The following is a 12,341-nucleotide window of genomic DNA, read 5'->3' on the forward strand; positions in this document are numbered from 1 at the left end:
TGCAGATGACCCAGCCCTAACCCAGTGATTGGTGAACCCCCACTTTCATGAGAGATGTCTGCATTTACGTAGCAGCTGCAAGCAGCCATTAGATCAGGCATAAGCAAACTCAGCCCTCCAGATGTTTTGGGACTACAATTCCCATCATCCCTGACCACTGGTCCTGTTAGCTAGGGATCAAGGGAGTTGTAGTCCCAAAACATCTGGAGGGCCGAGTTTGTGCTACAGCAAATAAGAGGCTCCATCAAATAATATAAGTAGTGCCCACACAGCTTTATTCTCCTCTTTTGTGTTAGGCATGGGCATATGGAATATCTTTATGTAAAAATCTAAAACTAAAACCTGAGATTTTCAGGCAGTGATCAGCTGAAAGACTTCTAATGGCTATGTGCTTCCCTATAATTAAGGATATTTGTTTATGCCAACTCAAATTATGTCAGAAGAATCAAGGGGGAAAGATAGTATTCTTTGATCCCTAACATGTTTATGTAAAAGCACTGGGGAATACACATTTCAGGAGGCGCTTTATTCATTAATGAAAATAAAAGAAGCATATTATGAATAAAATAATGCCAAATCCTCTTTATCAATCTAGACAAAAACGTTACCCTGGCTTCTTCAATAGTTCAGGAATCCAAGCCAATGGGAGCTATCCAATGACAGTTACACTCAGAGAAGACTCACTGAGATTAATGGATTTTAGGTCATTGATTAGTTGGATATCCCTCCCCCAAGCTCCATTTACCTCACGTGGAATAGAAAGTTTCACTATTTAAACATCTTATGAGAATTGTGACATACCGAAAACTGCCAGTATACTGGGGCACTGAAGAGGAGAGGGAGCACTCACACCCTCCAGGACCCAATATTTAATTCCTACGTTTGTAGAGATCACTTTCTTGTATATATTCAATCTGAATATTTTATCCAGGCCCAACATGATGTAACACTGGGAGATCACGCTGTGCAATATAACAGCTTGTGATTCTAGCTCAGGAGATTATTGAACTTCTTTAATAAAACAGGATTCTGCCACTTCGGAATGCAATGGGGACTGAAAATGCGAATTCTTCCAGCAATTCGGAAAGTCCTAGCACGTGGAAAGCTAGAACGCTAGGGTAGAAACCTGACTTAAATGCCTCTCTAGTGGAATAGCATTCCAAGTACAAGAGTTTTAATGTGAAAGCAATTCCCCACTAATGTGGCACAGTCCAATTCTTTTATGAATGTTTACATATTCAGACTTTTACTAACCAAGCTCTGCAGCATTAGGAAAAGCAATTTCGCTGTTAGCAAGCATATCTGTTTCACACTCCTCTGCAGCTTTGTAGGTCTTTTGCAAGACTTTGTAGGTCTTATTTTTATCAATGGCTGGGCATATGCACATTTGGCTCAAAGGAGAAAAATGGATATAATTGGTCTAATTATATCAATTTTTCTCCTTTGAGCTGAATGTGCAAATGTCCAGCCACTGATAAAAATAGTAATATTTCTAAAAGAAATAGAATCAGACATAAATGGCCAAGTACATATCTGTACCAGAGGAACGACCAAATCAGAGTTGAAAATCAAATCAGTGTTTCTAATCTGTGGAGACTCATGCCAACAATTCTGCATGATCATCTTAATAAATGTTAACTGCTTTTTATTGTTATGCAATGTGTAGTTTCTTCCTGAATCATAGCAAAAGACCTGCTGCAGAGATCACTGTGCCATAGAATTAGACTGAAGTCCCACAAAATGAATGATGCTCCATAGAATTAGTTTGACAGATTTGTTTACTTAATGTAGCATGTTTGACAGTAGCATTTGGAAAGGCCTGGTAATTGACATTACATTGCTTAAAGGGACAGAATTCCCCTCAGTAAGTACTCCCATTCTGCAAAATAAGCAGTTTGGACATTACCTGGTAATCTAATATGCTAAATCCAAGTCCCATGCTCCCTTTCTCTAGCTCAATTTGCTGTATGTTTGTCTCCCACATTGCCAAAGGAGATCCTTGAACCTCATCTGCACTCTGGCCCATATTATCCATGTCCAAGTTAGCATCCTCTGTCTCTGAAGAGCCAAGGAGTCCATCAAGATCAAGAACAGACTGCAAAATGAAAGAGATTCACTTCCATAAATAAAACTGAAAATCCTACATTTTTTACTGAAACTCGATTCCAAGTAGATACACATATAACAAGAGACTAAAAGGAACTCTGGACATTGAGAGATGGGAGAATGGCAAGCATGACTGACTTACTTTTCTTATTCCCCATGCATCTTTATAACATCTGAAGTCGTCAAATGCAGAAGCTTAGATGGTGGGGACAGGCTGAGAGACAAGTGCAAGATCCACTTCAGATGGTACAAACATACAGAGAACAGGGAAGTCATTTGAACTCTCTATTCCAGCCTTTCTCAACCTTGGGTCCCCAGATGTTGTTGAACTACAACTCCCATCACCCCAGCTAGCAAGGCCAGAGTTCAGGGATGATGGGAGTTGTAGTTCAACAACATCTGGGGACCCACAGGTTGAGAACCGCTACTCTATTCTCTCCACATTCAAAACATCTGAAGCCACTCTAAGGCCACATAGGGAATAGCCCCTGCATTTTAATTTTGCTTCTAACTATATATTTGTGTCCACACTGCTCTGCAGCTCTAACCAACCTTCCTATATTCTTAATAATGAGTTGTTTACACAGCACTTTTGCTTGACAAGCTACCTCTAGCCTGCCCCCTTCACAAAAACCCTATGAGGTAATTGCTTCATTGTTATAAACAACTATGCAACTAGTTCTGTGTGTCTAAAGGACTTTGGACTTGCATTTCTTGAATGCCAACATCTTGTCCCCCCCCCCCCCGGATAAAGAACTAAAACGATTTTATGGCTTTGTGGGAGGAGACATTTCTTACTTTTCCTCTGAGGTAACCACACTAATACGGCCAAAGCCACTTTGAGAATCTAAAGTAGGTATTTAAACCAGGCTTTGTAGGTGGAAATATTATCTAACATTCCAGTCACTGGATTGGATCAGCTGTACCATATATGTATATATTATATATTTCATTCATCCAAACTTTTCTATTGAATTTTCCTTCTACATCAGGTCTGCCTTCATATACCAACTATCCCTCCTCTGAATAGCGATGAAAGGCAGAATGGAAAGTGTTAAGAAGTAAATGGCTAGTGGCTCTCCACCACTGAAAGGCGAGCCAAAAGGGCATGTGTTGAAGGCAGCCAGGGGAGGAAGTGCCCCAAATGCTTTACATGGTGTTGTGTGCCCTGCTCCTGACTCAGCTGCTTCCAACAGCCACCCATTGGTATAGATGTGGGCTTCCCCTCCGTCTCGATTGTCCTGCCTCATCTTATTAGCTGCCACCATTGGTGTTATCTGATAAGAAATGAATATTTTGTTGAAGTCGGAGAAGCGAAATTTTTCAAGTCTCAACTGTGGTGCTTTATCAGTAAAACAGACTGCTCACACAAATTGAGCATCTCTGTACAGTGGTACCTCGGGTTAAGTACTTAATTCGTTCCGGAGGTCCGTTCTTAACCTGAAACTGTTCTTAACCTGAAGCACCTCTTTAGCTAATGGGGCCTCCCGCTGCCACTGCGCCGCCGGAGCATGATTTCTGTTCTCATCCTGAAGCAAAGTTCTTAACCTGAAGCACTATTTCTGGGTTAGCAGAGTCTGTAACCTGAAACTTATGTAACCTGAAGTGTATGTAACCCGAGGTACCACTGTAGTGGGATAAAACTGTTCTGTTGTTCATTCAAGTGAATGTATGTGCTGGCAAGGAAGTGTCAAGCCTGCATTAACTTGCATGCAAGGCCTATTGTTGTATGTCCTTACAACAAGATCCCACATTCACTCAGCCAAGAAGAAGGACTGCTAAGGTCCCACTATATAGTTATGTGAGAGTTGCCAAATTGGTGCCTGTGTGCACCCACCAATACCTGCTGTGGCACCCACAAAAGGTTTCTGCAAGGGTCCTCTCAAAAATCTGCAATGCACAATGCATCTTTGCTCTTCCTATTCGATTTTTTTACACTAATTCAATAGGCCCCTTAAATATGCTGACATGTCTTTGGATGCCAGATTTGGACATCCACCTTTCCTTCTGATCAGAATAGAGAAGAACAAAGGGCTTTTTTCCGTGAGTGAATGTGGTAGTGACTGATGTGTCTTTTCCCCCCACTGATTTTTTTTTTGGGAGGAGGGTTGGGGTTGGGGCAGGGAGGGAATGCTCACATCATTTTGTGTCCTGTCCCTTTTTTCTGCTCTTTTTCAATACGGCGGCCATTTTGTTTTATGCCACATACCCCACAGCAACCATTTTGTGACTGGCACTTCCTCAACATCCCAAGTGTGCCCAGAGGCCCAGAAACATTGGCAATCCTGAAATAAAGCTCTCTATTTCAGAATGAGCACAGAGTGGAACCTTAAACAAGGTATAATCGGAGGAGGGAGAGAGAGAAAGAGTGCCTGTAAAGATTTTCTGGTTGTCTCCATTTGCCACAGGGGTAAGAGAGGCTGAAACAGCTTTGCTTAGAGTCAAGTGATCACACACTTTCTTCACAGCATCCTACACATACAAGACCCACGCCTTTGCTTTGATTTACCTGTTCCATCATCTGAGATTCATCCATTAACAACTGACTAATAGGTGGAGCTGCACGGCAACACACCATTGTTACTTTGATGGGCAGGTCTTTTAAAATATTTACTACATCCTTGTGATTTTCTCCAAGCAAAGATATTCCATTTACCTGCCGACAGAAGACAAAATATTATACAGAAATATATATATATATTTAAAATGAAATTTGTAAGATGCACAGTGCACCAGAATGACACAAAACACAATGCCCTGCAAGAATTGCAGGCACAATGCAGAAAGCAGGTAACACAAATTCAAATGTCAGCTGGAAAGGGTTTCTGAAAGCCACATCCGTTTTTACTATTATCAACAATCCTTTGGGAACTTTTCATCCTCAAAATGCTGCTGAATGAGGCAGGGCTTGCTCAAGAGTGCAGATCTGCAAAACTTCCACTCATATGAGGTGGGTTTACACTGCAAAACACAATTACAGTGTATTGTGCACCATTACAAATTGATGCATACAATTAGCCAATGCAGGATTTATCCATACAATTTTCATGCAGGAATTTCATATGGTAAAGTATGTTAGTATCTATGAATACTGGAAATCCTCAGCAGAATCGCCTTTAAGGAAGGATCGGAAGTAAAACAGAAATTATTTCATACTTCTAGTAATTCATCTCCACTAAACAGCTTGCCGCATCGTCCAACTGGCCCTTCTGGCAAAACAGATCGGATGAAATGATGTCCCACTGTAGCTTCTAAGCTGATCCCCAGGCCACTGCTTTCACTAAACTTGTTCACGTGAGCTACCTAGAAAGAAGGAACACAATGGCTCTTCAGAACACTGGAGGATTAGTTGTTCTCAAAATTGCACTCAGACCCACAGACAAAAGGGACAGTAGATTTAAAAGCAGCAACCCTAACATTCTGCCACAGATGCTCTACTTTCTAAGCTACAAGCTCACTTCTTTCAGACATCATCCATGCCCATTGATTTCTCACATCAAGACAAGATGGAATCGCAATGTAAGCTGAAAGGGGGCAGCCAGCCGTAACGTCCCATTCTCCTTTGCAAAGGGGAACAGATGCTGGTGAGCTACAGCTGCCCCTGAGATGAAAGGCGGCCGGAGAAAGCCACAAATAAATGAAACAAATGCCATAATCAAAGGAATCGCACCTCCCGTTACGCAAGAAGTCAGCTTCCATGGGTGCCACAGGGACAATGGGTAGCAAAATACAGTGCTCTAAAACGGAAGTGTTTCCACGCAACGTAAAAAGCCCTGGATTCCAGATTCGGTACATGCTGCTGTCACCCTCTGGGAGAAGTCAAGCATGGACCGGATGCACACCTGGCAATATAATCCCCTCTGGCTTCCTAAATCCCAGGTGGAGGAACAGCTGTGCTAGTCAGTGATTGAGAACTGTAGCTCTGACTGTGACCCTGAATTATATTTAAAATACCGCCGCCACCCCAGAGTGCCATGTGTGCTCAGGCAACTGTATCGCTCCTTTGGACAATACAGAGCACAGGAAATGTACTACACCGTCCCCTGCTCATCAACCAGCCGTGAATGAACAGCAAAATAAATAGCTTAACTGACTAGTTAAGCATGAGACAAACACATAATAAAAAACGGAGAATCATCAACCAATGTAAGAGAATCATGGGAGGGGGCGGAAATCAGACCAGTCCAAAAACAGGAAACAACACCATTTTAACCATCAGACAATTGGATTTTGTGTGAGGGGAGTGCTACAACATAAATGGCTTTGTTCTGCATCCTTGTGAACCATATCCGTGATGCCAGAGTGATCCAGTGGGTGAGCAGAACCTCATGAGAAAAGGTGGTCCTTTGAAAAGCCCTTCATTTGAAATAATAACTACATGCAAAGAAGCTTGTAGAGCAAGGTTTTACTTCGAAGGCTGTGTTATGATGAGCACCATATGACGTAAGGGGGTGGATTGACTAACAAGCCACTATGCTTTAATTCCCCAAAAGGAGCAATATGGGTACAGTACTTTTGCTATAGCACTGTCCAGTGTGTAATAACATCAATAAGCAAATGCTGCCCAGAAAGTTGGGATGATGCTCTGTTGTCAGTTGTAATCATATGAGGATTGGACGCACTGCAAAAAGCAGCGCAACAGATCACAAAAAAGTGCTGTCCTGAATTTCAAAATGAAATGGCAAATCACTCATGTTTTACCGAGTTTCTTAGTTCACTTATATATAATTTATAATCATGTCAATTAATTCTATAATGTAAATAACAATAATTAGTAAACTAAAAATAACTGGGTTTCATCTCCTACCTTTCCCCTTACTTCCAGAGCAGGTAAGAGCTACTTCATGTACACATACCATTCTTGCAAAAAACAACAACAATGGGAATGCAGTGGTAGCTTAGTTTAAGAACAACTTAGTTGATGAACAACTTGGATTAAGAACGCTGCAAACCCGGAAGTGGGTGTTTTGGTTTGTGAACTTTGCCTTGGAGTAAGAACATGTTCTGCTTCCTGTTGAGTGTGTTCCATTTGTAAATTGAGTCCCCCGCTGCTATGGGAAAGCATGCTTTGGTTTAAGAACAGACTTACGGAACGGATTAAATTCGTAAACCAAGGTACCACTGTAAGGGCATAGCATCTGAAAGTGATCTGAAAATAAGGGTTGCTTCACTTCACTGTAGCTTAGTGGCCATCTCAAAATGAATGAAAGCAGACACTAATTCATTTCACTATATATAAATTTTTCAAGGCACACTTCAGGTACTCACTTCATGTTTGCATGGTATAGTTGTGGCAAACAACAACCATTTATGTACTTGGCATAGCTTGGTGTACCTACAGCATAATATAACATACCGTGAACTTATGAATCAGTCAAGTACCAAGTTTTCCTAAGGACTACAGCACTTTATGAACTGCTCTTTGCCCAGAACACATTTTATTTTCTCATCTAAAGCGTACATAACATGGCATTTTATGCTTATTTTTGAGATTTAATATTCTGAAAGACAAATACATGTTTACTTCCTTTGGAATTTTGCAAGGACAGCTCTTCCACCCATTCCACACACACACACACACACACACACACACACACACACACACACACACTATAAACAGCAAGCAAAAGTTTACCTACCACCACTTCATAATGTGCTCCCAAAAATGACTGCCATTTGTTCTGCAATGATATTTCTTCATCGGTGGAATTTGGCTGAAAACCTAAAAGATGTAGTTTGGCAGTTAACTATAGAAGAAGAAAAATCCCGCGTGTTATTCTTAGCCTTATTTTTTATATACAGTAAATGAACTGTGACAAAACGTGTTGTGCATATCTATCTGCCAGTTTATTTAAAAGGGGGGAGAGAGAGAAAATGTCATTAATGCACACAACCTGTTAATGTAAAAAATAAATGAAAATTTGAAATGGAAACTTCAATGTAACTCCCACAATGTATTTTTTCCTCAAATCAAAGTAGGTTGTACGAAAGCTCTCTGAAACTTTTGTTGCTGTTGCCGTCGCTTTACTGCATCTGTAGCAACTCTTAGCAAGTCGCAAGGCGAACAGTTTATTGTGGGAGCACTTTTGTATCACTTTGTTTATAGATTGGACACTAAACTAAGTACCTTTTTAGCACTTACCCTAGCTATTCAGTTTGGAATTGCATCACCTTGACAATCAATCTTTTAAGCACTTATCCTGGCTATTCAGATGAGAGTTGTATTACTGCAAGGATCTTCTTTCATCTCCTCTCTTCCAAAGAATACTAATTGTGCTCGTCTAGCTTTCTGAATAATTAGGTTTCTCTCTGGCTGCCCTCTAGTGCACTTTCTCCTCTCTGTGAACGCAGAAATTGCGTGCAGCTTCTGTATTCATCTGGCAGAACTGTTGTCTAAAATACTCCATTTTCCCCCATTCGCCATCGTATTAAATTCCTGTACTTTAAGAACCATAAGATAAAGAGATTTTTCTGGCTGTAATCAGTGCTTTTTTCCTTTCTTAAAAAAATGTTTAGGGGTACTCTCTTTTTCCTACTCATATTGAAATACTGCTCCTCAATGAGGCCAAATGATAAATACTTGAGGCTCCCGGTCCCTATGGTTGTAATTTATGGGCAATCATTTAATTTTATCCTGATTCTATTTTTAAGCTGTATTTTAATTAACTGTTTGATTGTGTTTTAATGTATTTGATATATGATGTTAGCTGCCCTGAGCCTGGTCTTGGCCGGGGAGGGTGGGGTATAATTAAAAAAATTACAGTACTTACTTACTTTACAAACTTAGATCTACAAAATGTTTAGGGATTTGCATACCCCTGCATCCCCTCAGAAAAAAAGCACTGGCCGTAATGTTCTCTATCAGTTCAAAACAAGAAGTGGTATCTTTAAAAAATACAGCACAAAACATTGATATAGCGAGGTTTTGTTTTCCCCCAAAAAACTCTTTATCAAAACAACATAATAAAAGGTCTTGGTTTTTCTTTTTAAAATGCAACTACCACTTAGCATTTATGCTGTAACAGCAGGTATGTTGCTAGATACTGTTAAGTGACCAGTTTTACAAGATCCAAAGCAACACCAGTTCCAGATTCAATAGCTGGCACACAAGTTATAGTTATACAATTTCACAAACTTCTTTGGTGATATTAATATACTTAAAATTGGCTTGTTGTTGAGTGATTATAGGCAAATAAATAACCTTCTGCTTACAACAGAAATGTCCTAATATAAAACGCAGAGAGACAGCCAACATTCTCTCGATATGCACGAATGATTTGAGATTTTAGCACTCAAAAGTTTCAGAGGCTACTATTGAATTATGGTCCCTAGAGGGCAGTGGAAGAATGCAAGTTCATAAACATATGTGCACTTCTAATAGATTTAGCCCATGGAAAAAAATAAGAAATATGCTGCTGTAGTGTAGTACTACAACATGAAAGTTTCTTTCACTCTTTTTTAAGATATATTTTATTAGATTTCCAGGAATTTCACATGAACGTTCCAATAAGAAATAGATTTTTATTTTTATTTTTTTATATCCCATCCCATTTCCCATGGTGATTTTTATTTCTCCTCCTTGCCACATCCTAACTTCTGTCTCTTATACCATAACAATAATTTGATAATTTCTCATTCCTTCTGTTGCTCATAGTTCAAATCCTGCTCACGAATTCATAATACTATATACAACATGAAGGTTACATCAAGGCTAAAGAAATACAGGAGAATGCGCAGTACACAGCCAGTGCCACGAAAAAGTGCGAACATTGCAATATTTAACTATGACATGAATATGAAATGATCTCCACAAATGTGATCATTTAATAATGGAAATTATTAACACAACTTATAACCTATCACGCGAAAATATGGTTTACCTGGTATATAGTGTATAGCAGGAAACCAAATGTATGGCAACACCCACACCCATTTCTGCAATCCAAAGCAGATAGTAAAACCAAGAGATCTGCAGAGCCTTTGGTGGGCTGCTATACATTCAAGTTTCCACATCAGAAATAGTGCATACCTATGTTAAAGCAAAGACATGCTCCCATGACCACCCACAGATGTGTGAATACTTCATGGGATACAAAATGGCTCTATTAAAAATCAGTGGGCATTTTGCCACCAGATTGTGTGTGTGTGTGTCTGTGTCCGTGTCTGTGTGTACTTTCCAGATTGCATGTTTTAAAAGCTACATCATTCAAAATGACTTATGAGTTGAAAGTGTAGAAAGCTGTTGCTAGTATAAAACAAGGGTGCTTTTAAAAAGCATATATATATATATATATATATATATATGCTTTCGTAGATTTTCACGGGTACAGGAATGCAGGTTTTGGTGTCCTCGGGTGTCTTCCCGTGTAAAAGTTGGGGTGTCTAGGCGACGTTTCGACGAGGTCTCACTCGTCATCTTCAGGCTGGTGCTTTCGGCTTCTTGTTACTGGAACAGAGCAGGATCTCAGTGTTTGAGTTCCTATAAATACTGTTGAGGGGGTGTGGTGTATAGCCTCCAATGTTCTGGGCAGAGAGGAAGTTCCCAGGCTAGTGTGCCTTTTCTTCTTTTGTTCCTTAATTACTTGAGGGATATCTTGAGTGATTTCTTGAGTGATATCCTGAGTACCACTTAGGTGGGTCATTAGGTGTGGATTAGTTGCTAAAGTCTTTGTGTCTTGACCTCTTGAACTTTGTGAAGAGTTTTTCTGAGAAGATGGCTGTACTGCACTTAGTTGTGCTCTGGCTTGGCTTCGTGTATAGGGGCGAGCTGTGGTTTTGTGGCTGCACCCGGATGCTGCACCCCCCTGCAATCCCTACACAGATCTGGCTGACACAGGCCACAAAACCACAGCTCGCCCCTATACACGAAGCCAAGCCAGAGCACAACTAAGTGCAGTACAGCCATCTTCTCAGAAAAACTCTTCACAAAGTTCAAGAGGTCAAGACACAAAGACTTTAGCAACTAATCCACACCTAATGACCCACCTAAGTGGTACTCAGGATATCACTCAAGAAATCACTCAAGATATCCCTCAAGTAATTAAGGAACAAAAGAAGAAAAGGCACACTAGCCTGGGAACTTCCTCTCTGCCCAGAACATTGGAGGCTATACACCACACCCCCTCAACAGTATTTATAGGAACTCAAACACTGAGATCCTGCTCTGTTCCAGTAACAAGAAGCCGAAAGCACCAGCCTGAAGATGACGAGTGAGACCTCGTCGAAACGTCGCCTAGACACCCCAACTTTTACACGGGAAGACACCCGAGGACACCAAAACCTGCATATATATATATATATATATATATATATATATATATATATATATATATATATATGCTTTCGTAGATTTTCATATAGCATTTATAAAACCAATTGTGAGACTCAGAACGAATGTTTTAGTGAAACTTTCTAAGAGACCGTTAGTCATGTAGCACTGACAAGAAAGAACATGTGTTAGAAGACAAATATTTAGAGAGAACATGAAAGGCTGTGTCTGAAGCCACTCAACTCAAATACTATTAGAAAATACAGAAATGAAAAAAATGCAAATAAAAACAGCTTTTGCTATTATTGTAGAAAGCAATGTTAAACACAGAGATTAGGCCATCACAGATAGGAAGTTAGAAAGTTCCCAAAGAGAAAAATAGAAAAAGCGGAGATTACATTGAAGAAGTTAGGATAAAGCACCGACCCATATTAATGTTTTGGAAACTTGCTTCTGTGAATAAAAGTTCTATGGAAACATAACCTCTGAAGGATATTATGTATGGTGCTTATTTCAGTTAAAAAAACAACAACATGTTATAAAGGTAAATTCTAGAAACAGCTCCAGACTTTGTCTGTTGTTCTTTCCAGTGAGGTTTTCACAGATTTTTAAGGCAGAGGATGCAAACACACACACACACACACACACACAAATTAAGGCAAAAGCTGAGATATGCATGCCAGTGTGTTTCCAATGGGGGGGGGGCGGGGATTTTATTGTAAATTCTCAATTCGGACCTGATTGTTCTGGACCAACGTCTTCTCCAGTGTGAATCACACTGGTACTGCATGACAACGATGGAGGCTCCTGCTCGCCTTCACAGCTTTCTGGAAAAGAAGAAGAATATTCTGAGCAGCTTCTGTGCACCCCGTTGTTCTGTGATGTGCAATTAATACGTTCTCCTGCTTTCATTTTTTGTTATCCAGCTTCATGTAAGAGCTCCCTCCTGGACCAAATATAGGGTGTG

General features: G+C 40.2%; 1 protein-coding gene across 16 annotated transcripts in view; it reads right to left on the minus strand.

Annotated features, from left to right (window-relative positions):
- Positions 1–12,341, minus strand: part of MPDZ (multiple PDZ domain crumbs cell polarity complex component) — a 100,964-nt gene that overhangs the window by 54,108 nt on the left and 34,515 nt on the right. For all 16 annotated transcript variants that reach the window (XM_081893624.1, XM_081893618.1, XM_081893613.1 and 13 more), the window contains 5 exons: positions 12,112–12,201; positions 7,742–7,828; positions 5,263–5,405; positions 4,616–4,762; positions 1,907–2,095 (listed from right to left, as the gene is read on the minus strand). In XM_081893624.1, coding sequence (XP_081749750.1) covers positions 1,907–2,095; positions 4,616–4,762; positions 5,263–5,405; positions 7,742–7,828; positions 12,112–12,201 — 656 coding nt within the window. The remainder of the gene's footprint in view (positions 1–1,906; positions 2,096–4,615; positions 4,763–5,262; positions 5,406–7,741; positions 7,829–12,111; positions 12,202–12,341) is intronic.

The sequence above is a fragment of the Podarcis melisellensis genome (assembly GCF_964234715.1).
Source record: "Podarcis melisellensis genome assembly, chromosome: 17".
Taxonomy (NCBI): Eukaryota; Metazoa; Chordata; class Lepidosauria; order Squamata; family Lacertidae; genus Podarcis; species Podarcis melisellensis.